General features: G+C 35.9%; 1 protein-coding gene and 1 pseudogene across 1 annotated transcript in view; both read left to right on the top strand.

Annotated features, from left to right (window-relative positions):
- Faah2 (fatty acid amide hydrolase 2) overlaps nucleotides 1–26494 on the top strand; it is a 296926-nt gene that overhangs the window by 194573 nt on the left and 75859 nt on the right. The window contains exon 10 of the mRNA XM_004644818.2: nucleotides 21449–21568. Coding sequence (XP_004644875.1) covers nucleotides 21449–21568 — 120 coding nt within the window. The remainder of the gene's footprint in view (nucleotides 1–21448; nucleotides 21569–26494) is intronic.
- On the top strand, nucleotides 16099–17199 carry LOC101586083 (annotated as a pseudogene).

Genomic DNA, 26494 nt, shown 5'->3' with positions numbered 1-26494 from the left:
ATATGCAGTGTATTATTTGTTGAAACTGTACTTTCGATTTGATTTGAAACTGTCTCATTGCTATATGTTTATCAATAAAACTTTGAAAAGAAAAAAAAAATAAAGACATATTTGAGCCCTTATTTTAATTGCACCATTAAAACATTTGACTCAAATTTAAAAAAAAAGAAATAAACACATGTATATTATCTGATTTTAATGCAATGAAATTGTAAATTAATGGCAATGAAACCAAACATTTTCCATGCTTTAATGGAAATTGAAAAATGCACTCCTAGAAAAACAATGCTAACAAATGAAATTAAGCAATATCTATGATTAAATGGAAATGCACATAAAATGCAATGTATTAATTATGGAAACTGTCCTACTAATCGGTTTTGATACTGTCTCATTGCCATTTGTTTCTGCATAAAATTAATTAAAAGCAAAAAATAAGTAAAATTTATTACCAAGAAAAAATAAAACATTCGGGCGCCTTTATTTAAAGATCAAGTTCAAAAATGGGTATCCAAAAAATACACACTTTTCACTGGAAGAAATAAATACCTGAAAAAATGCTCTACATCACAGGCCATACAAAAGATGCAAATAAAAACAACATTGAGATACCATCTCACTCCTATAAAATGCTATCACAAAGCAATCAACTAATAATAATTGCTGGAGAGGCTGCAGGGAAAAAGGAATCCTTCTGCACTGCTGGTGGGACTGTAGACTGGTTCAACCACTATGGAAATCAGTGTACAGATTCCTTAGAATGTGGGACTGGAAATTCCTTTCAATGCAGCTATTCCCCCTTCTGGGAATTTTTCCAAATGAACTTAATCATCGTACCACAATAATATTTGTGCACTGATATATATAGCAGTAGAATTTATCATAGCCAATTCTTGGAAGCTACCAAAATACCTGCCACCAGAGGAATAGATAAAAAGATGTAATATTTTTTTACAATGAAGTATTATTGTGCAATAAAAAACATACTCAAAGTCTTTATAGATAAGTGGATACAACTAGAGGCTATACTCATAAGTGAAGTAAACCAGACTCATATGTGTAAATATTGTATTGTCTCTCTAGTGTAAGAACCTGAATGAAGAAATAAACCTGAAAGTTATAACAGATGTAGTAAAACAGAAAGAAATGCAACTTAAGGATTAAATAATGAAGAAGAGTGAAAAGATAAGAGAAAATGTAGGGAAAACCCATGCAAGTATATATCCACAGTGGCCGAGGTGTTTACAATGAAAATCTCTACCAGCCTTATGAAAATAGATCTTCATATTTAGAATTTTTACTGTGACTATGTCTGCAATCTAAGCAACTACACTGTGGACATCAATGTGCAATATAAAAACAAGGCTTGAATAGCTGACATCTTGATCTCTTAAATGTATGTTGTTTCTAATGTCAGATCAATTATTATTATACTTTCTTTAAAACAAACTTTTAACAAATGTAAGAGAAATAATGGGACAAGAGCCAAAAGTTAAGTTTTCTTGAAAACAAGTGATAATATCCAACCATATGTCCAATCTTACATAACAATCTCTGCTAATCTGAGCAATGGTTATGATGACAAAATAGATAATATACAATCATTGTTAATCAGCTGTTGTTGGTTTGACAATCTGTAACATATGTACTTTTGTATGTTGCTCTTTCTTTCATTGCTTCTGATATTTGTTCTTGCTTTGCTTTTAGTTTTCAAACTAAAATTAAATTAAGAATTAAAATAATAACAAATGCTGAAAAAGGAAGCATTTCCACTGTTGATGACATTATTAGACTGGTAAAAATTCTATGGAAATCAATGTGGAGACTCCTCAAATAACTAAGGACAAAGAAATCCCATTTGACCAAGCTATTCCTTTCTTGGTTATTTTTCCAGAACTGAAATCATCATACTTAGAGGGATATAGATGCACCTATGATCATAGCTGTACAACTTGTAAAAGCTAAATCTTGTAAAACATCCCAAATATCCATCAACTGAGAAATGGTTAAAAAGGATTTAGTATTTTTATACCATGGAACATTACTCATGTATAAAGCAAGATCAACTTGAGGCTGTCATAGGTAAATGGATGCAACCACAGGCCACACTCATAAATGAAAGAATTCAGAAACACACGTGTAAACATTGTGTTGTCTCCCTAGTGCAAACACCTGAAAGAGTAAATGAAATCTGAAAGGTACAAAATCAGTATATAAACACATGGATATTAAATCATATAATTTTAACAGCGAATAGGTAACTGAGGAAATTAAGAAATAGAATAGACAGTTTTTATAATTAAGTGTCAATGAAAATGTTTCATGCTGCAACCTATGAAATGTAACAAAAGCAGCTCTAGATCATTACTTACTTTGAAATAATTGATTTATGAAGTGTGTGATGTTATGGCCTATGATTTTACTCAAATAAATTGAGGACCCCTAATCAGCTTAGCAGTGTAACAATATTAGATACTTTTCGTCTTTCCCAAATAATAGAATAGTAGGAGAATGTCTGAGAAATCAAGGGCTGGCACTTCTGAATCTTGCTTCTTGATTCATTCTGCCACTTTGTTTCTTTTGATTGGTACATTGAGATCATTAAATTGATGATTATAGCTGATATTTATTGACTCAACCTAGTCATGCTATTTTTCTGTTGTTGGTTCACTTTTTCCTCCTCTGTTTCATTGCTTACCTTGATGAACTCATTCTGTTGGGGTCCATGGAGAGGTAATCCTGATTATCTCTTTCTACAGTGTCCTTCAGAACATTTTGGAACATATTGTTGGTTTGTTATGCATGAATTTCCTCAGGTGTTCTTTGCCATGTAAGTAGCTTATTTCTCCACTCATTTTGAAAGATAGATTTTCAGGGTACATCAATTGGGGTTGGTGATTGTTTCTTTTAAGTCTTGAACTACTTCACTCCAAACTCTCTTTGGCTTAATGGGTGTGCTGAGAAGTCTCCTGGGAGCTTGACTGGTTTTCCTTTATATGTGATTTGTTTCTTTTCTCCAATGATGTCTCTTTTTTGTTGTTTTTATACCTGGAAACAAACTCAGGACCTTATGCTTGCCAGGTAGGCATTGTGGGGCTGAACTATAACATAAGCCCCTGCTTCTTTTCTCTAACAGCTCATAATATTGTGTTCTTGCATTGAATTTCCAGAGTCTTAACTATATTATATGCCTTCCTGATCATTTTTTGTGATCATAACAAATTTGAATTCTGTGTGTCTCAATTACCTGTATGTCAAATTCTTTTTCCCTGGTTGGGAAGTTTTCTGCTATAACTACTGTTAACAGTATTTTTAACACAATTTGTTCTATCTACTGCTTTTTTTGTTGACTCTGATCAATCCTATATTCTTCTTCTTTGCGTCATCTAGAAGCTGAAAGATTTATTTTTATTTTTTTTATTTATTTTTGAAGAATACAAAATAAGGATAGAAAAAAAGCATTAGAAATGATATAAGATTCTACTGAAGAAAGTATTAGGAATTCAACAGTGGTTGATGATTTTTTTTCTGTATTTTTAGGGAAAGGTCTACAGGGTTCAGGATCTCACCACTAGAGCAGACTCATAGTGATCCACCTGTTTACAGCTTCCCAAGAGCTGGCATTACAGGGGTACGCCACCACACCCAGTCTCAATTGCCATCTCAGGGCACCTCTGGGGCGGGGCCAGCACAGCAGGCCTAGGAATCGAACCCCCAGCTCCTGTGCCTGCTTGCAGGGGCTTTAATCCACTGAGCAATTTGGCCAGCCTAAAAAATGAGAAATATTCTTTTGGCCAGTTTAGGCTGCCTAAGGGCAGGTCTCCTAAGGCAGGTGGAGCTGGACATTAAACCGTAGTCCCCTGAGTCTGACTGGCTTTGCTAGAGCAGGCGCTTGAACAGCTGAGATAACCTGCAAGCCCTGGTTGATAAATTATTGAGTCTATTTTCAAATTAGTTATTCACATTACCAGATATAAACGTGTAAGATTTCTTTAAAGAAAAAAGAAAAGAAAGCAATAGCAAAGATGTTATAAGAAATTCAAAAGTGAAAAAAATCAAAGAAAAAAATTTTAAGCATTATTTGCTCATTTCAAAAGACCAGAAAAATCGACAATATAATTTTTGAAATTATCCTGAATATATAAATAAATATATTTCCCTTCTTTTATTTGCCCTTTTCCTCATCCCAGTTTTTTATTCTCATTGAACAATTTCTTTCCCTTTCACAGTATCTGTTGTACTTTATCTCATTATGTGGCTCAGAATGGCCTTCAACTCACTGTGTAGCCTAGTCTGGCATCAAACTTGCAGGAGTCCTGTCTCAGCCTTTCAAGTATGGGCAGCTACTTGATTAATCTCTCATTGTTCCTTGCTATTTTAAAGAAATCTTTCTTTTCATGTCACTAACTACAATGATATCTTCTATATCTGAGATTCTATACTCACATTTGCTCATTCTCCTACACATCCAGAAATTTAAAATCTCTTGGATATTTGTTTGAATCTGTTTCACAGATGCTATTTCCTTACCATGTTAGGTATTCATTATTTCCATCATTTTCCTAAGTGCCTCTACTTTTTAATGTATATCTGTTCCACTTGCTAGACCTCTCTTTCATTACAGTCACCATCTCTGTTGTTTGCTCAGAAATTATTTTGGATTTAATTTTATCTAGAACCTCATGTTTCTGCTTTGTTACTTCCACTGTTACCACTTCAGAGAATCCAGCTGGGTGGCTTTTGAAGTGTTCCACTTCACCAACCTTTGGGTTTGTCTTTAGTGAGCTGGAAGTCTGGGGTTGCATCTTGCTTAAATATCTTGTCATTTTCTTTTTCTTTCTTTTCTTTGGCTTTCTTTCTTTCCTTTTTTTCTGTCTTTTTGATACAGGATCTTGCTATGTAGTGCACTTTGTAGCCCAAGCTGGTCTCAAACTTTCAATGATCCTCCTATCTCTGTCTTCAGAGTACTAGAATTCCAGGTATGCACCATGACACCTGGTAATGGCTTTTGGGTTTTGACTGCTGCAAGATCCCACCTTTTCAATTTACTGGGGATGGGTAATTGCTGCCTTTGGGCTTAGCCCTTGGTTCTTCTGCACAGGGCTATAATATTTTCTATGACCCTTAGCCAATGTCTTGTTTTATATTTTTCCTTTAATAAAAAATCTCACTTTGCAGTGCAGGCTGGTCTTCAACTTATTTGTGTAGAGCAGGTTAATGATTACCATCCCTCAAAATACTGTATGTTAGAATTATAGGCATGCACCATGGCACCAAACCTTTGGAAATCTTAGTCTTGGCAAACTAAGAAGAACAAGTGATTAGAACAATTATGTCACCTTGGCTAAGTTAATAAAATCAGGAATAGTAATAACATGCAACATACCTAGAAAATTGGGAACTATCAGTTTGGTACCTTCAACTGTATAAAGTAAATTTGTGATCATATAACAAAATTTAAAATCAAGCAGAAAATTATATACAGTATAAGTGCCTTCAGTATGTTGATTTCCCTCAGGCGAGAAAATTTAAAAGGGGCTAGGAGGCAAAATTAGACAAACAGAAGAAGAGAAGGAGATTAGACTACTGGACTATATTGGGAGACTCTGCTGAATTCAACACCTACAATATTTAAGTGACAATGGAATTCCCATCTCTGACAAAACTAACCAAAAAAGTGGAATAGAAATTAAAGACCCTCTTTTATCTGTATACTTAAAATAGTTAGAATAGATATACAGCTCCTTTCTCTTAATTCAATGAATAGAGTGGTTCATTATAGTAGTGTTTGAGACAGGATATCATGTCTGAATCTTGTACAATGTATAACCACTAAGACAACAATATGCAATTTATTAATTATTGAAAATGTGCCAGTAATCAGTTGTGAAACTGTCTCTTTGATATTTATTTCTCAATAAAATTATTTATAAAAATATTAGAAACAAGGCTGGAGGATGAAGGAAGACTATACAAACTTTGGGAAGCTGGTAAAGAGGATAGGAGAAAATGAGAGAAGAAAGAAATATAATTAATAACAGAACAGCCAGGTATATTGGCACAAATGTAATCCCAACACTCTTGAGGCTGAGGCAGGAAGATTTCCTTGATTTTAAAGCCAGCCTGGGCCACACAGTGAGTTCAAGGCCAGCCTGAGCTGCACGGTGAAACACTGACTCAAAAAACAAAACACAAAACAATAACATGAAAAGAACAGAACCAAAGAACAAAACTGGAAATAATGTTCACACTCATAAAAACAAAGACAGACACAAACAAAAAGAAAAGAAAACCAAAAAAAGATAAGAAAAAGAAAGGAAAAATACACTTTAGGGCAATTCTGTGCTGTCATTGGTAGACAGAGTGGACAGACAGAACAAAACTTGTGTTGCTTAATCCCAGAATCCTAGCTGTTGATTTATGCCAGGGTAGTAGATAAACACAGCAAGCCTACACCTTTAATTCCACTGAATTATGGGTGGTTTCTGGTTGTGAGCCTGGAACCCAATTTGTTCAGACTGTAACACTCCATGTTCCTCCTGTGGATTTGAAATTGGCTTCTTCACCTTCTGATGACTGAACTGGGTTCTTCCTCACCCTGATACTTGAAGTGAGTAGATGAAGCCTTCTTGAAGCTTCTATAAGTTCTGAGCTCAGTTGAACCCTCAACAAGATGGCTACAGTCTAAATGCCTTCTCTTGTGGTATATCTGTACATGAATAACTCACAAGTCACTGCAAATCTTCTGTGCTCCCTGGTCCATTACACTAATATGTTATGCCATGGAGGCCTCTGGGTTCACCAGTAGACTCCACGGATCGGCAGGATCAAGCTGCTTCTTCCATGCAGTGAGTCAAGGTTCAGGGAAAAAGCATACTTGCTACCTCCTACAACACTAAGGTCTGTGATTTCACTCTTCCCATGAGCTTCAATCCTTACCTCAGATCCTTCCTGGGTCTAGGTCACCTACTTTTGTCCTAGTTTTCTTTCTCATGTTGCTATATGCCAGTCTGGACACCAAATCTCCTTTTTTGGGGGCAGAATTTAAACTAAAATTTATTTTTATACAATGCAATAAAGACATTATAATATAGTATTAAACCCACATCTCTCTGTAACAGCTAGTAGCTATGATGAACCACAAAGATTGTAAGACTGCATGTCAAAAGTCAAATTCAGAAAAATGATGAAATATTTTGCAGTAACATAATACTAGTTATGGCTAAAATAATAACAGTGTATATTGGGAGGTGATTGCATTGTGCACTTACAGTGCTTTCTGAGTAAATTGTATTTTTAAATATTTTATTTTTAAAAATAATTTTATTGAGAAAAAATAGCAATGAGACAGTATCAAAAACTAGTACAGTTTCAATAATTAATAGATCACATATTGTGCAAGACACAGGCATGATATCCTGTCCACAAACACTATGAGAACAAATCTGTTTATTCACTGAACTAAGAGAATGCAGTTGTATATCTATCCTATTTTGAGTATACAGATACAAAATGGTCATTCATTTTTATCCTGCTTTTTTGTTTAGTTTTATCAGAGAAAGGTATTTCATTGTCATTTAAATATTGTAGGTGCATGAATTCATCATTTCTGGACTATATTCCAATCTAGTCCAGTAGCTGGACACCAAATCTCAATGAAGTTGATTTTCCGTTCTTCACACACACTTCCCAGAAGAGTTGTTTGACATCTTTTAATTAGTGCATATTGTTTATACAGACTACTGAGTTTAATTTTGTCTGATTCATATGTATGCATAACATATTGTGATCGTTTTCACTCTCCAGTATACCAGTGCTTTTAAATTTTGTTACTACTTATTAAATACCTGCAATATATTAGCACCTTTAATGCAGTATAATATATCCAGACTTCTTGATAGTTTGACATATATACCTATGTATGAATTCAGATGTTTTTGGTACCAGGAATCAAACTCAGGATCTTGAACTTGCCAAGCAGATGCCACTGAGCAATATCCCCAGCATCTATGTACCTGTTATATGGATAGATATCTTTTGGGGTTCAGGGGAACTTTTCAAAATCTGCCGATAGCTTTGAAGCTTTTCTTAAAAATTCATTTATGCACATATATACATTATTGCATATGATCTCAGATAGGTTCCACAACCTACTGGAGGCATATGTCTAGCAGTGTACAAATTTCAGAGTGAGAATTCTAGTGCAAGTCTTGCATAGTGGTGCATGCCTATACTCCTACTACTGGAGAGGCTGAGACAGGAGGATCACTCAGATTTTGAGGCCAGTCTGAGCAACACAGAACTCAAGCCTAGTCTAAACTACATGGCAAGACACTGTCTCAAAAATTTAGAATTTTTTTGCTATATAATCTTTCCTACTTGAGTATTCTAGGGTGTTAGAAGGACAGACAGTATAGGCAGTATCTGGACCCTCTCCTCAAGAAAAAAGTTTATAAAGTATTGGTACCTAAATTAGCTAAGTATCTTTGAATATTATTTCTCTCTTGTATATAGAACTTCAATGAAAGAATGCAGAAGATCAAATGTGCGGTTGTAGAAGATGAGGCTATAAGTAAGAACTGCCCTTCATTTGGTTATGCCACAATTGACTTTTGTGAGGAGTATATCCCACTGCCTTAGATAAATCTGTTGCTCAGACATCTGTGGATGGCAAAATTGTTAGCCTGAATCTGTGGGACACTGCTGACCATAAGTAATGTGGTCTTCTGGGAAAACTGTCCTACATCTAGGCCTTCATTTGCTTTTCCATTAGCAACTGATCCTCTTATGCCAATGTAAGGCATAAACGGCATCCAGAGGTTTTCCATCCTTGCTCCAGTGTACATGCCCTGCTGGTAGGTACAAGTAGGGATTGTAGAATGACTCTGAGACAGGGAAGAAGTGGAAGGAGCAAAACGTAGTGCCTAGTCCTCAACAAGGCACTTCCCTCGTTAAGCAAAAGGGAGTTGTGATATACCTGTCACGTTCAGCCCTGATGCAAGATGTAATACATGAGGTATTTGCAGAAGTTATTCAGGCTGTGCTTCACACTGCCACTATTAACACCAAGAAGTGTGTCATCTCATAGAGTGTGAGTCATTCTTATGACTTCACCTGAGAAGTACAAGAGGAGACTAGATTTTATTCACATCAGTAGAGAATGCCAACATAAGCCCTTGTCTCTTCCCATAGAAACACTAGATTTGTAGTTATTCAGCTTTTGGGGGAGTGAGGACAGACTAATTTGTACATGGCTGTTTAGATTTGAACTTTTGGGAGGAAGTGTGTAGGGAATGGTGAGAGGTGCATATCTTCCCTCTCAAAGTGGTAAGAGCACATGCAGCATTAAGTGCTACCAGTGTTGTTCTTTCCTCTCTTGGCCAGGCCAAGACTAAGTAGAACAACCTAATATTGCTGTTGTTAAGTGTTTGTCTGACTGTAAATATAATTTTTGCTTTCTCTGCTATATTAAACATAAAGCAAGTGCCTTACAAAAAGACAAGATCATATCATTTTCAAATCATTGCCTTACCTGGGTATGGTGCTGTGCATACCTGTGATCCCAGCATTCAGGAGGCTTACGAAGGAGAATTGACAGGGGATCAAGGCCAGCCTGGACTACATATCAAGAACTACATATTTAAACAAACAAACAAAAAAAACAATCACTGTGTTAAACTTTCTTTCTTTCTTTCTTTCTTTCTTTCTTTCTTTCTTCTTTCTTTCTTCTTTCTTTCTTCTTTCTTTCTTTCTTTCTTTCTTTCTTTCTTTCTTTCTTTCTTTCTTTGAGATAAGTTCTCCCTGTACAATTCAGATTGGCTTTGGACTCAATTTATAGTCCAAGTGGCCTTGAACTCACAATAGCACTCCTGCTTGAGCCTTTTAAGTGCTGGTGTTACACACCATTGCCTAGGGCTGGAGGGACAGCTCAGTGGACTAAGTTCCTTCTTAGGCAGGTGCAGGGACCAGGGTTCAATTGCTGCATGTGCCAGACCCACACCCAGGTACAATGAGCCAGCAACATGGTGATACATGCCTGTAATCCCAATGCTGAGGTGGCTGAAAACAAGAGGATCACTACAAGTCCGAGGTGCATGATTACTATGAGTCTGAGCTGCATAGTGAGATGCTGTACCAAAAACAAAGAAATAAATAAAAATTACAGACCATTGCCTTAAACTTTCTGAATACTAATTTCTTTTACTTTGAGGAGGTTGCAGGGAATCAAATACTTGGCCCCACTCATGCTAAGTGTTCTACCACTAAGATATATTCCCAGTAACATTTTCTTTTTTCTTGGGAGAAACAGGGATTGAACTCAGGCCCTTGCGCTTGCCAGGCAAATGCTCATTCTACTGAGGCATCTCTCCAGCCCAACATTTTCTTCTTCTTCTTAATTTTTAAAATGTCAATCACAACCTTAATATATACTTTTTTTTCTTTTCTTTGGTCATTTTGATACAGGGTTTCATTATGCAGTTCAGTCAGGCCATGAACTCCTTTTGTGACCCTGGCTGGCTTTGTGCTTGTGGGAATCCTCCTGCCTCAGTCTCAAGAGTGTTAGGATTGGACTCACGTCAATAATTTCTGACATTGCCAATTAAACAGAAGACCCAATGCTATTATGGGCTTTTGTACTCTTTTAGAATATTTTGCTGAGTTTACACACCTATAATATTCAACAACGGAACTTAAAAAAAATTGGGGTATAACTATGAATGTCCATTTTGTATCTGTGTATTCAAAGTGGTTGAGATAGATATATAGTTGCATTCTCTTAATGAATAGAATGATTTTTTCTAATGGTGTTTGTAAGTAGGATCACAAGTCTGCATCTTGTACAGCAATTAACCACTAAGAAGAATATGTGCAGTGTATTATTTGTTGAAACTGTACTTTCGATTTGATTTGAAACTGTCTCATTGCTATATGTTTATCAATAAAACTTTGAAAAGAAAAAAAAGCAGTTCTATAAAACCACTTTGCAGAGGTAAATTCTGACACCAGAAGAATCAGATTTCAAACAAATCATCTTATAGGAATCAGTGTAAAATAATAGAATATACAGACAGGAACACACAAACACACACACACACACACACACACACACACACACACACATACACACAGAGCTACCTCATCTCAGACAAAGGAGCCAAACATATTCACTCATTAGAAGAAAAATAGCCCCTCTAATAAATAATGCTGAAAAATATTATCTACATCCCAAAGACTAAAACAAGAGTAATATCTATTATCATGCACTAAAATAGAGTCAAAACACATCAAATATCTAAATACTGAAATAACACCTGAATATGCTAGAAGGGAAAATAGGTAGAAATCTTGAAAAAATAATATAGGCAGAGACTTCATCAACAAAAACCTAATTACACAGGAACTACTCCAAAGAATTGACATTTAGCGCTCTTTTCATTAAAAAGCTTTTGCTCATTAAGAGCTCACTAACAATTTGAAAAGACAATCTATAGAGTGGGAAAGTATTTTATCCAATTATCCCTCAAACTTCCATGTAGAACATATAAAGAATAGAAAATAATCTGACTTCTAAGTTCAAAGATGCAATCTAAGAATGGACATTTAAAATGACTACACACATCTCAGATGAAGAAACACAAATGGCAAAGGCATATATGGAACATAGCTCAGGTGTGGGAGAGCTTCCAACTACCCTATGCAGGAGGGAACTGCCCCTTCCAAGGTCAGATGCAGCATGCGTGAGACCCTCTTCTGCCCCTGTTGGAACCCCCTCTACGCTGCAGCTCCCCCCACCATGCCCGCCAAGTGAGAACATCTGCCGTGTTCTAAGGACAAACAGATCCAGCCCTAGCCCAAGCCTGTTGAGTGTGTGGGAGAGCTACCCTGAAGAAGAGGGACCTGTCTGGTCCAAACCCAAGTGCAGTGTGGGTGAGACCCTCTTTCACCCCATTGGGACTTCCCCCACAACTACACAGGCCCCCCCACTCGTGCCAAGGGAGTGAGAACTTCTGCTGCATTCACCGGTCCTCCAGATACAGACCTAGCCTAGGCCTGGTGAGTGTAGGGGAAACCTTCCTCTTCCCCCTACCGCAATTTGTCCCCTTCAGACTCACCACAGAGGCCACATACAGGCCTGGGGTGAAACTCTGCAGCTGCAATCCTTGCAGAGAGAGTAGCGGACAGAAACACCCAGCTAGTCCAGGAGTAGAACATCTTGCCAGAGGTGCACAGCAGGTTCACTCCCAAGGGCAGCAACGGGAAGGAGCTGAGCACAGGAGCCAGACCCAAGCCAGGCACAGCTGGATAAATCCAAACTTTGTAGATCTGCACATGAATTTCATAGGTGCTAAGGTACAACTGCACCAAAGCTCTACAATAAAAGTCAGAAGACAGAGCTGTACAAAATGATAAGAAGGAGCAAAATGCATTCTCAGACCCCAAGCACACACATAACAAGTGGAGAGAAAACTAACACAGAAGAAATTGGGAATCACGCAGCTGAAATCAATGAATCAAGAAATTCAGAAATAAAGAAAAAACTGCAGAAAGGTATAGAGGAACTCAGATTGGAAATGAAAAAGGAAATCCCTGAATGAATAGCATGTACAGTAAAGAATCAAATGCAGAAACATATGGAGGAAACCCAATGCCCACCCGGAACAAGTGAAGAGGACACTAGCTCAGCTAAAGTGTATGAATTAATAGTGTCGAAAGTTAATAAGCAATAGCAGAAAGTTATACAGGAACTCAGAGCGGAATTTTTCTAAAGTAAAAAAAGAATTCTCTGAACTTATAGCATATGAAGTAAAGAATCAAATACAGAAACGTAGGGAGGAAACCCAGTGAGAAAAAAAAAAAAAACCCTCTGCAGTAAAAGAATAAATAACTGTTTCTGAAGAAGACAATGATAAAGAAAAAGAAGAGATCAAAAAATGATGGATATCTTGAAGGAAAAAATACAGGAAAGAAATAGATCACATGAATCAGAGTCAAAGAGATGTAGAGGAACTTAAAATCTCAATCACAAACCTGCAAAAAGTTTGAATGAAAGTGAAGAGAGAATTTTAAATCTTGAAGACACTGGTGAAGCTAGGGAAAAGGTAAGAGAAGATCTCTTAAAAAACTAGGATGCACGAAAAAATAATTTATCATTTGCAAAATGATGCAAAGATGAACAATGTGAGACTAATAGGTATCAATGAGAAAGAAAGAGTCAATACAAATGACATTAAAAAAAATATGGGCAGAAGTAATAGCAGAAAACTTCCCAAATATGAGAAAACAATCTGACATTCAGGTAACGGAAGCATAAAGAACACAAAGTAACCTCAACCCAATTAAAAACACACTGAAACATATAATATTCAAGATTCCAGAAATCCAGCACAACAATAATATACTGAAAGATGCTAAAGAAAAGATCACATTTGAGGACAAACCCAACAGTTTTGACTTACTTCTTTTCAAAAACCATGTATGCAAGAAGAGCATGAAGCACAGTATTTCAAGTCCTCTATGGAAACAAATTCCAGCCCAGACTTCTATACCCTACAAAACTCTGTTTCAAGTTTGATGGAGAAGTAAAATACTTCCATGACAAGGAAAATCTAAAGAATTTCACGATGACAAAGCCAGTACTACACAGGCTAGAAAGATGTTCTAGAGAGGGGCCAAAATGATCAGAACTCCATGAATGAGATCAGAAGGAACCAACTAAATAGGGCAAACAAAACCAGGAGAAAAAGGAATAAACAAAAACAGAAAAATAACATGACAATTGTAAGTCAATGCATCTCAATTCTAACAATCAATGTAAATGGACTCAAATCACCAATTTTGAGAAATAGACTGTTAGAGGACATTATGACACAAAACCCAACAATATGCTGTATACAAGAAATACATGCAATTCATAAAGACATTCATAGACTGAAAGTCAAAGAATGGAAAGCAATACTACATGCCTCAGCACCTCAAAAAAAGCAGAGGTAACAATCCTATTCTCAGATAGTCTCAACTTCAAACCAAGAATGACCAAATGAAATAAAGAAAGCCACTATATACCGGTTAGGGGAAAAATACATGGGGAAGACATAACACTCATAAATATGTGTGCACCAACCACAGGAGCACCAAACTATATAAACCAAATCTTCATAAACATGAAAAATCTAATATCCAATACCACTAACTTAATAGGAGACCATAACACCTCCTTATCGCAAAAAGGTAGGTCAACTAGATAAAAAAAATAGCAAAGAAATAACAGAACTGAACCAGAGCTTGAAACAAATGGACTTAGTGGACATATACAGAGTCTTCAAAAAAAAGAAAAAAAACACAGCTGAATACACATTTTTCTCAGCTGCATATGGCTCATTTTCTACAATACACCACATAGTGGTCCATAGGTCATGATTAAGTATATTCAAGAAAACAGAAATATTCCCATGCATATTATCTGACCACAGTGCAATGAAACTGGAAATAAATGACAAAAGAAACGAGAAGAAAACATAAATGCATGGAAGTTAATTCAAGGTAAACTTATCTGAGTGTTTAGCATACATTGAAAGCAGTTCTCAGAGGAAAATTCATAGCTGTGAACTCACACATTAGCAAAACAGAAGGGTAACAAATGCACACCATAATGCTGCACCTCCAACAAATAGAAAAGAGCAAACCAAACCCAGAGCCCAAAGACGGGAAGAAATCATAAAGATTAGAGAACAAATAATTCAATTGAGACGAAGAAAACAGTTCGAAGAATTAACGAAACAAAAAGCTGATTCTTTGAAAGATTAAATAAAATCAATAAGCCCCTAGCTATCCTCATCAAAAAGTGGAAAGAGAAAATTCAAATACAAGCAGTAAGGATTGAAAGGGTATAGTTACCACAGACCCAGTGGAAATTCAGAAGATTATCAATACCTACATTGAGAATCTTTACCCTCACAGAATAGAAGATACAGAGGAAATGGACAGAATCTAGAAAGGTACAAATTGCAAAACGAATCGACAAGATATAACCACTCTGAATATCCCAATAATAGCCAATAAAATACGAGATGTAACAAAAAACCTACATATAAAGAAAAGTAAAAGTCTGGATGGATTCACAGTTCAATTCTACAAGAAATTTACAGAAGATGTAGTCCCTCTATTCCTCAAACTCTTCAATGCAATTGAAAAGGAAGCAATCCTCCCAAAATCATTCCTGAAGGAAAATGTTGTACTGATAACAAAACCAAGGAAAGACGCAACTAAATTAGAGAACCACAGGCCCAACACCCTCATGAACATAGATGCCAAAATTCTCAATAAAATACTAGAAAATAGAATACAGCAAATCATCAAGAAGATCCTACACCATGACCAGGTAGGATTCATCCAAGAGATGCGAAGATGGTGCAATATTAGAAACTCTATAAACATAATATTGTATATCAATAAAGTGAATACTAAAAAGCATATGAACATCTCAATTGATGCAGAAAAGCCTTTTGACAAATCCAACACGCATTCATGTTCAAAGTCCTACAGAAAATTGCACTAGATGGCCTCTACTTCAATCTGGCAAAATCTATTTATGAAAACCCAACAGCTAAAATAATTCTAAATGGGGAAAAACTGAAATCTTTTACTCTTAGTTCTGGTATAAGACAAGGATGCCCTCTATCTCCACTCCTATTCAATATAGTTCTGGAATCATTAGCTAGAGCCATTAGACAAGAGAAAGAAATAAAGGAATAAGAATAAGTAAAGAACAATTTAAATTATTATTTGCAGATGACATGACACTTTACTTGGAAGACCCAAAATACTACACTGAGAAGCTAGTAGAATTAATACAGAAATTCAATAGCATAGTAGGATACAGTCAATACCTAGCCGTTGGCTGGCCTGGCCCAGTGCTCGCCCGCTCGCCACCCACTCTCCGCCAGGCAGGCGGGCGCTGTGTGGACCGGGCGCTTTGTCAGGGGCAGCGGCGGAATGCGCCGGCCGGTGGATGCGGTGCGGTGCGGGGCGGGGCGGGCAGAGGCCGGGGATCCCCGGCCCGCCGCTTGCGGAGAACGCTCGTCCACGGTGTGGCCCGCGCTGCCGCAGGCTGATGTTGGGCCAAGCCTGGACACCCCTTTAGACAGCTGTTCTTGAGCACCACCAACAGGACAGTTCTTTGGGCGTTTCATGACCATGGACGGCGACAGTTCCACCACAGACGCGTCACAGCTAGGGATTTCTGCAGACTACATCGGAGGGAGTCACTATGTGATCCAGCCCCACGACGATACGGAAGACAGCATGAATGATCATGAAGACACAAATGGTTCAAAAGAAAGCTTCAGAGAACAAGACATTTATCTTCCCATTGCGAATGTGGTCAGGATAATGAAAAATGTCATACCTCAGACTTGGAAGATTGCAAAGGATGCCAAAGAGTGTGTTCAGGCATGTGTGAGCGAGTTCATCAGCTTCATAATATCGGAGGCCAGCGAGGGGTGCCACCAGGAGAAGCGGAAGACCATCAATGGGGAGGATATCCTGTTCGCCATGTCCACCCTGGGCTTCGACAGCTACGTGGAGCCCCTGAAGCTATACCTTCAGACGTTTTGGAAGGCCATGAAGGGAGAGAAAGGCATCGGTGGTGCAGTGAAGGCGGCAGATGGGCTCAGTGAGGAGCTCATGGAGGAGGCCTTCACTAACCAGTTACCGGCTGGCTTAATAACGGCAGATGGTCAACAACAAAATGTTATGGTTTACACAACGTCGTATCAACAGATTTCTGGTGTTCAGCAGATCCAGTTCTCATGATCGGAAGGCAGTGGAAGACGTGGCCTGCGGCTCCGGCAGCAGCGTCGGGACTGGGGATTGCATGGTCGTCTCTTTGTAAATTAAGTAGCTGTAATGTAGCTTCCTGATGCTTGATTAATTGAGGTGTTAATTCTGACTTGAGAATCTTTTTCATGAATGATTTTAAAGAAAAATTTGGATTTTAAAGGTATTAAAATATTTTTGTTTTGTACGAGAGTGTTGCTCTGTATGACGCCTGTATGCATTGTATATTGCAATTTATTACTGTCAGAGATTTGTAGACAGTTTCTTATTTTCATATTGAATCATGTTACTTTTGTAATTCAAGTAAGCAGCTTGGTTAATTCATGATGTTTGCCCTTTTAATAAAAATAAGGGTGGAGTTCATTTGAAAAAAAAAAAAAAAAAAAAACAAAGTCAATACCTAAAAGTCAATAGTATTTCTCTACACAGATAACAAACACACTGAGAGGGAAATTATAGAAACAATACCTTTTATAATAGCATCAAGGAAAATGAAAAGCCTTGGAATTAATCTAACTAAAGAAGTCAAAGATCTTTTCAAGGAAAATTATAGTACTCTTAAAAAGAGATAGTATAGGATTTCAGAAAATGAAAACATATTCCATGCACCTGGATAGGAAGAGCCAACATTGTGAAGATGGCCATACTCCCAAAATTGCTGTACAAATTTAATGCAATTCCTATCAATCTACCACCAACATACCTAACAAACCTAGAGAAATCAATTCTAAAATATATTTGGAAAGAGAAAAGACCTGGAATAGCAATGGCAATCCTGAGCAACAAAGGCAAAGCAGCAGGCATTGCAATTCCTGTCTTGAAATTATACTACAAGCCTACTGTGATAAAATCAGCATGGTATTGGCAAAGAAATAGACCTGAGGATCAATGAAATAGATTAGAAGATGCTGAAGCTCCTATAAACACACGCAGCCACCTTAACTTTGACAAAGCGGCTAAACATACTCACTGGAAAAATGATACCCTCTTTAAGAAATGGTGCTGGAAAAACTGGCTTTCTGCATGCTGAAAACTAATATTGAACAAAGTCTATCACCATGCACTAAGCTGAAGTCAACATGGGTTAAAGATCTAAAACTTAAGACAAAAACACCAAATCTTCTGGAAGGGAAAGTAGGAGGAACTCATGAAGACATAAATATAGGCAAAGTGTTCATCAACAAAAATCAAATCACCCATGAAACACTCGAAAGAATTAACAACTGGTACCTCCTCCTATTTAGCTTTTGCAGATCAGAAGAAATTACCAACACATTGAAGAGACAACCCACAAATTTGAAAAAAAATTCTTGAGAAAAAAGTACTCAGACACAGGTCTCCTTTTTGGAATTTATAAAGAAATAAATAACACTAGGGTCCCAAAATTTAAAGACTCAGTCCAGAAATCGTCATCCAAATGAACACACACTTCTCAGAGTATGAAATTAAAGAAGCTAATAAATATAGGAATAATGCTCCACATCACTAGCCATCCGTGAAATTCAAATTGAAACAACATTGAGATATAATCTCACCCCAGAAAAAATGACTATCATAAAGAAATCAATCAAAAAACAAATGTTGGAGAGGCTCTGGGGAAAAAGGAACCCTTCTCCACTGCTGGTGGGAATGTAGACTGGTGCAACCGTTATTGAAATCAGTTTGGAGACTCCTTAGAAAACTAGGACTGGAAATCCCTTTTAAACCAGCTATTCCTGTACTGGAAATTTTCCTAGTGGAAATGAAAACATCATATCATAGTGATATATGTGTGTCTATGTTTTTAGCAGCACAATTTGTGATAGCGAAGTCCTGGAAAAAAAACAAGATGCCCATCTCCTGAGGAATGGATGTAAAAGATGTATTTTTGTACAATGGAGTGTTACTCAGCTATAAAGAATGATAAAATCGAAGCCTTTTTATTTAAGTGGATGCCATTCAAAGATATACTCATAATTGAAATAAACCAGACACACATGTGTAAATATCATGTAGTTTACCTAGTATAAGAACTCAAAAGAAGAAATACAAATAGAAAGATATAATGCAATTAAAAGTAAAACAAGAACTTGAGGACTAGACAATGAAGTGAGTGCAAGGAGAAGAGCTAGGAATCATGACAGAGGTGAGACTTACAGTTATTTGTACAGGATGGGTAAGGCAATGATCCTAAGAATATCCAGAAGATTTCTGAATCTAGCAGTTGATTGGAAGGATTCTCACCCTGACTAACTATATATACTCACACCTGTGAACTAAGCAACTGCACTGAAAATGGCAATTTGTAATAGAAGGTTCATGCTTGAAGTGCCTGTCATTCTGGTTTTCTGAGTACATGCTGCTTGTCATGACACGCCAGTTGCTGCCATGCCCTCTCTCAGGTAAGTGTTTGCTTAAAAAGGATGGGGGTGGTGAATGCAGGCAGGAGACAAGAAAAAGAGTGTTGCTGGACTGTCCTGCAACAATGTTAGATTTCTGGACTTATGTGTAAATTTATATAATTCTTTATTCTTATTTTTTAAATATATTTTATTTTTAAAATTTTTTGTTCATATTCTGTAGGGACTTATAATTTAACATATTAATACTTGCTGAAAAATACTTGTTCCATATTATGCCTAAGATTTTTTATATTCAGACTGACAGTATGGTTAAGCTCAACAGCCTAGGTTATATGGTAATAACAATGTTTCTCTTCTGCAGTGTTTAACAACCTAAGTTTGCAGACTAAAAATTAAAGAAAAAGGAGGGATGCAAGGACAGCCAATGTTTTGTCCCTAGCCATCCAAGGTCAATTATTACTCAGGACATATTAGATCATGTACTGTAACATCGTGTAACTCAGATGTGTCCCAAATTTTCTGATCAAGGAGATTATGAGGCCAAACAGGAAAGTGATTGAGGATGTTGAGTGTGAGATGAAGAGTTATATGGAGAGAAAACATTCTCTCAGGCTTTCACAGAGAGCACTTTGGCCAAGCAATGTCCGTGACTCATCCACTTGGCTGACACTGACTAAAGATCTGCAATCTGAGGTACAGGGTCTCAGGATAAATCCTGAGGGGATTTGACTGACCTAATCAGATCCAAAAGCTACAATTACTGTTATGTAGGTCTTTCTTTATCTTGGTCTTAACCACGCAGCAAAAACAGTATAAAAATGAAGTACAAGAAATAAAGTCATGTTGTTATGTTGAGCTGTAGGGGACTGAGTTCATCATCTTCTGACATTGCCACTCAAGTGGAAGACCAAATACTGTCATGGACTAACAGACTATTTTCAAATATTTTGCTGGCTTCACACACTTATCATATTTAAATGATGGAGCTAAACAAAAAAGGGAATATAAATGAATGACCATTTTGTATCTGTGTATTCAAAATGGTTAAGATAGATATATAGCTACATTCGCTTAACTCAAGAAATAAAGGGATTTGTTCTAATTGTGTTTGTAAATAGGATATCATGTCTGCATCTTGCACAACAAATAACCACTAGAAAGGCTGTATGCAATGTGTTAATTATTGGAACTGTCCTACCAATTTGATTTGAAGCTGTCTCATTGCTATTTGTTTCTCAATAAAATTATGGAAAAATAACATAAGTCAGGTGAGAGATGCAAATTAAAACAACACTGAAATTCCATCTTATTGAAGAAAGAAGTGTCAATGTGAAAAAATCAATCAACAGCAAATTCTGGAAGGAGTGTGGAGAAAAATCAATCTTTCTCCATTCTTGTACTGATTGGAACAAGCTCTGTGGAAACTAGTGTAGATGTTCTTCATACAACTAGAATTAGAAGTTCAATTGCAACCTGAGACCATAACTGTAAGTGAAATATATCAGACTCACGTTGATAAATGTTATATTTTCTGCCTTGAATATGAACTTCAAAGCCTAAACAAAGTTTAAAGTGTCGAATAGAGATGGCAAAATGGGAAAAATTCTTCAGAAGCAAAAAGGAACTTGAAAGGGTGAAACAGAAAATGATAGTAGAGAAAGGAAAACATGTAAGTAAGTTATACTTTCATTGTCCCTCAGTTTATTAAAAAGAATGCTTGTAAAAAAAAAAAAAAGGTACCCCACACGTTGAGGGCCAGGGAGATGGCTCAGTGGAATAAGCGCTTCCCTGGCAAGCTCAAGGGCCTGAGTTCAATCCCTGGTTCTGAAAAAAAAAAAAAAAAAAAAAAAAGAAAAAGAATGCTTGTGATAGTGTTAATTGGAGATATTTTAAACCTGTATCTTGTTCCCTAAACAGCTACTTTGACCATAGCAACATGCAATATATTAACTATTATTTTCTTATTCTTGTTGGAATTTTTGTTTTACCTGTTGTCCACAAAGAAAAAGAAAATCATAACAGTGAATGAAAGTCCTATATAATGACCTAACATATGTAGGAGACCTTTATTTAGTAATCATTTATTTTTCTACTATGGCTTCTCTAATTCTAGTTTTAGTAAATCTACTTGAATTTTTCCTGCTCTGTTTTTATGTTGTTATAATGGAAAAAAGCTTCCAACTTTCTAACCTGTTTACTTGCTAATATCACTTCCCATTTATGTATCTTTTTCATAATATTTATGTATTTTCATATTATTATTTTGAAAGGTCGTGGTTCACCTTGAAACTATCCTTGGAGCCTCAGTTCAGCATGTTAAAATGAAGCAAATGAAATATGCTTTTCAGTTGTGGGTCACAATGATGTCCTCAAAAGGAGTTGATGGGAAGGTATGTGCTGTAGTTCTTTTATAAAATTTTCATTGAACTTCAAATGTAAAGCACACATTATTGACACTGTGATTTAAAAAAAACAGTAAAATACTGAATGATTTAAAGAGAGCATTTTGTGGAGTGTTATGCTGTTATAAGAACATGTGTATGATCAATGGGAGGCTGAGCCCATTCTTTCAATGACACGGAATTTTCTTGTGGAGGAACAACAAATTTTTAATGACTTAGACAAAATTTTCTGTTTCATATTTGATAATGTATGTTCACAACTCAGTAGAACACAAGGTATGGACAAGAGCTTAGATTATGTAAGAAGAAAACTAGGTGTAAAATTAATCTTCATATGCTATATGACAGACTTATTTCTTTTAACATTTAATATAATATAGGATGATTATATACTCCTGTTCATAGAGGTCTAAGTTAAGTTTCTCCATGGTAGTTTTGCTGGGGGAAAGCATTTTTATCTATCTGACATTCTTCTATGATTTGTGCTTCCTTATCATTTTTTTCATTTATGTATTTGGTGCAGGGTCTCACTATGCAGCTCAAACTTATAGTGATCCTCCTGTTTTCAGCTACTCATGTGCTGGGATTATAGGCATGTGCCACTACACCCAGATACAGTCTCGGCTCTCAAAACCCCTTGGGGGTGGCACAGCTTGTGGTACTGGGAATCTATCCCTGGATCCTGTACTTGCCAAAGCAGGTGCTTAGTCCACTGAGCTATCTCACGAGCCCTTCACTTCCTATTTATATCTGCTAAGATTGGAAAATAATGCAGGTACGAATAGAAGAAAATGCCCTCTAGCATATTTTATTTATCTAGGGAAATTTTATCTACAAACATTTTAAGAAAAAATAAGTTTGACAGTTTAAGAAGTAAAAATATTTTGCAGTGTTTTACATATTTGCATATACTATCTCATAGGAATGAATATGTTGTACTGTGCCAGATGCAAATTCAGAATATGGGCCATGTTTTAGTTTTGGTATCATAGGAAAGAAATTTATCTAATACACAACAAATATGTCAATTGAAGCGCTCATTCACATGTTACAAGATTATTATATGAACTAAGACTCTACTGAAATTCTTGATATATAAAAGAACTGGCATAACACTTCCTGCCATAAGAAAAATAATAATTTTCATTATTTCTAGAAATAAATAATAAGTTTGGTTAATGCATTCAACTTGGAAATAAAAATGAAGGTAATGTAAATCAACCAGCTGAGGATGGTTGACTTACAATTTTAAATTCATAATGAGTGTATTATTAAAACTATTATTTTTTTCTTTTTCAAAGAGAGTGAAAATGAGAATAAAAACAGAAAAAATTAAAAGTGGCACAGAATTTCCCTTAACAAAGTCATATGAATTTCAAAGTATTTGATGTAATACAGTGTTGAATTTCTAGCAGTTATTCATATTACCACATATATGCATGTAAATTGGAAGAAGAAAGAAAAAAGAAATTAAAGTATAAGAAATTAAGAAGAGAAAATGTACACACAATTCAAAAAAGAGACAAAACAAAGTAAACATTAGCTATTTCTTTCCATAGAACAGCAGAAATCCACAGTATAGTTGTCCAAATGATTCTGCTCACATACACAGATGAATTTCTTTACCCTACTCTCTCTCCTGTCCTTCTCCTCTATTCAATAACTCTTTCCTTTTGAATAAGTTCATTTCCTTTTCACAGTATATAGTGTACCCTTCAGATTCTATCTTTCTTTTTCAGTTTCTAACAATAAAGAGAGAATACAACGTTTGCACATGTAGGTCTGATTTATTTCACTTAAGAGTATGTTCTCTAGCTGCATTCATTTGCTGACAAGATATTTAAATTTATCCTGTTTGTAAGTGAAAAATAGGTCCATTGTGTTAAAAAGCACATATTCTCTATCCATTCTTCATTTAACAGGCATCTTGGTTGTTTTCAGAATTTAGCTATGAAAAATTGGGCTGCTATAAGCATCGGGGTACATATATCCATGCAATATGAGATTTTTCAGAAACTCTGAAAAAATACTCAGGAGTGGAATAGCAGGCATGAATAGGAACTGCTTTTGTTTTTTGTTTTTTCTATTTTATTATTTCTTTATTATAAGTAATTTTAAAGATAATTTATAGATAACCAAAGGCATTCAGTTCCTGTAGGCACAACAAAAAAGAAAAAAAAAGTATATTGTTCCCTTCAAGTAATCTCTATACATCAATATTCATAGAAATTGATTGTAACTACATGAGGCAGATTTCCACCAAATAGAAAACATTTGAGGGAACAGGGAGATAGCTCAGTGGCTTCAGTGCATGCCTAGCAAGGGAGACGTCCTAAGTTTGATCCCTGGTAAAAAAAAAAATAATCTTATAAAATGGCATCCTGAAAACTGTATTATGAATTTGTGAGAGGAGAAATATAATTAATAAATTAAATTAAACTGAAATTTTGATCTTCTTAAAAACATATGCTGTGTATAAAAATATGTGTTTGCTTTTTAAAAAATTTATTGAGAAACAAATAACAATAAGACAGTTTCAAAATCGATTACTATCACAGATTCAATATGTAATACATTGCATATTGTTGTCTTAGTGGTTATTCACTGTAAAAATGCAGACATGATATGCTGTCCACAAACACTATTAGAGCAAGTCTCTCTAAACAATGATTCAAGAGAATGCAACTGTCTTAACTATTTTGAACAAAATACTCATTCATTTCTATCCCCCTTTTTTGTTTAGTTTTGTCTGAGAAGGTTATTCCATTGTCATTTAAATACTGTAGGTGCCTGAATTCAGCAAAATATTCCAACATAGTCCAGTAGTCCATAATAGTAGTGGGTTTTCCATAAGACTGGAAATGACAGAAGTTGTTGACTTGGCAAGGGGGATGGCTCAGTGGAACAAACACTTGCCTGGCAAGTGCAAGTGCCTGAGTTCAATCTCTGGTTCTGCCAAAAAAAGAAAAAAATAAATAAAAGAAGTTGCTGACTTGAGCCTTTTACAGATAAGCAGATTAATATGGCTTTACTTTTTAAAATTTCATTTTATTGAGAAACAACAGTAAGACAGCTTCAAAACTGACTAAACAGACAGTTTCAATAATTAATATATTGTATATTGTTATCTTCTTAGTGGCAATCCATAGTAAAAGATGCAGACAAGATATCCTGTTCAAACACTATTGGTACAAATATTTCTTCTCATTGAATTAAGAAAAAGTAGCTATATATCTATCCTAAGTACTCTGCATATGCAGATACAAAATGGTACTGCCTAGGTATCACATTGTTTTGTTTAGTCCTGTCAGAAGTGGGTATTCCATTGGTATCTAAATACTATAGGTGTGTGAATTAAGCAAAACAATCAAACACAGTCCAGCAGTCCACACTAGTAGTGGGTTATCCACAGAAGTTGTTGACTGAAGGCTTTCACAGCTCAGCATATTAATATGGATTTACTTTGTATACCTCATTTTTATACTTTTTTGCTGGATGGTTAATAACAAGACAAAGAAAGACCTATAAAACAAGAAATGTAACTTTTGTAACTGATAAGGTCAGTCATATCCCCCCAGGATTTATCCTGTAACCCTGTACCACAGTTTGCAGATCCTTTGTGAGTGTCAGCCATGTGGATGAGCCACAGTCATTGCTTGACCAATTTCCTCTTTGTAAAAGCCTAAAAGAATATTTCCTCTTCATGTGACTCTCCTTAGGCACACTTTACATTTTTGATCACTTTCCTCTTTGGCCCCATAATCTCCTTTATTAAAAAATTTGTGACACAACTGAGTTACATGATGTTACAGTACAAGTTCACATGTGTCCTGAGTCTTCACTGACCTTCAGAGGCTAGGTCCAAAATGTTGGCTGTTCTTCCAGCTTTTCTTTTTCTGTACCTTCTGGTCTGTGAACTTAGATTGTTAACCTACCAGAAGAAAAGCGTTTTAATATTACCTACAACAGAGGCATTTGAGCTTAACCTCACTATCCGTCTGAATATAAAACAACTTAGGCATAAAATGGAACGTTTGACTTTAGCTTAGTGCATGGTCATAGACCAGGGTCAAGTTTTAGTTTTCGGTATACAGAGAGCCAGTTATCAAGCACGATTTGTTAAACAGGCTATCTTTCTTCCAGTAAGCATGTTTGGCCACTTTGTCAAAGATAAGTTGGCTGAGTGTCTTCTAATCTACTCCAGTGATCCTCAGGTTTATGTTGTTGCCAGTACCATTCTGATATTATCACAGTTGCTATTTTTTGTAGTATAATTTTAAGTCAGGAATTGTGATCCCTCTCACCTTGTCTTTGTTGCTCAGGATTGCCTTTGCAATTACTGGTGTTTTGTGTTTCCAAATAAATTTTAGGAGCAATTTCTCTAGCTCTGTGAGGTATGTTGGTGGTAGTTTGATAGGGATTGCATTAAATCTTGACAGCAATTTTAGGAGTATGGTCATCTTCAAAATGTTGGTTCTTCCTATCCAGAAGCAGGGAATTTCTTTCCATTTTCTGAAATCCTCTACTACCTCTATTTTCAGAGTACAATAGTGTTCTTTTAAAATATCTTTGACTAATATTGCTGTTACTTTGGAATAAAATACATTTTTACATATCTTAGCAGGAATTTTTTTCTAATGTTTTGTGTAAGACTGTAATAAAAGGTTTTAAGGTAAAAAATAAAATATCTTTGACTTGTTTAGTTAGATTAATTCCAATATACTTCATTTTCCTCCGTGATATTGTAAAATACATTGTTTCTTTCTTTTCCTTCTCAATGTGTTTGTTATCTGTTTAAAGGAATGCTGTTGACTTTTGGATATTGATTTTGTATACTGCTATGCCACTAAATTTGTGTATCAATTCTAGCAGCTTCTTAGTGGAGGTTATGTGTCTTCCAATTAAAGTACTATG

This window comes from Octodon degus, unplaced genomic scaffold, assembly GCF_000260255.1.
Source record: "Octodon degus isolate 3935 unplaced genomic scaffold, OctDeg1.0 scaffold00211, whole genome shotgun sequence".
NCBI lineage: Eukaryota > Metazoa > Chordata > Mammalia > Rodentia > Octodontidae > Octodon > Octodon degus.
This window is presented reverse-complemented; position numbering and strand designations above follow the sequence as displayed.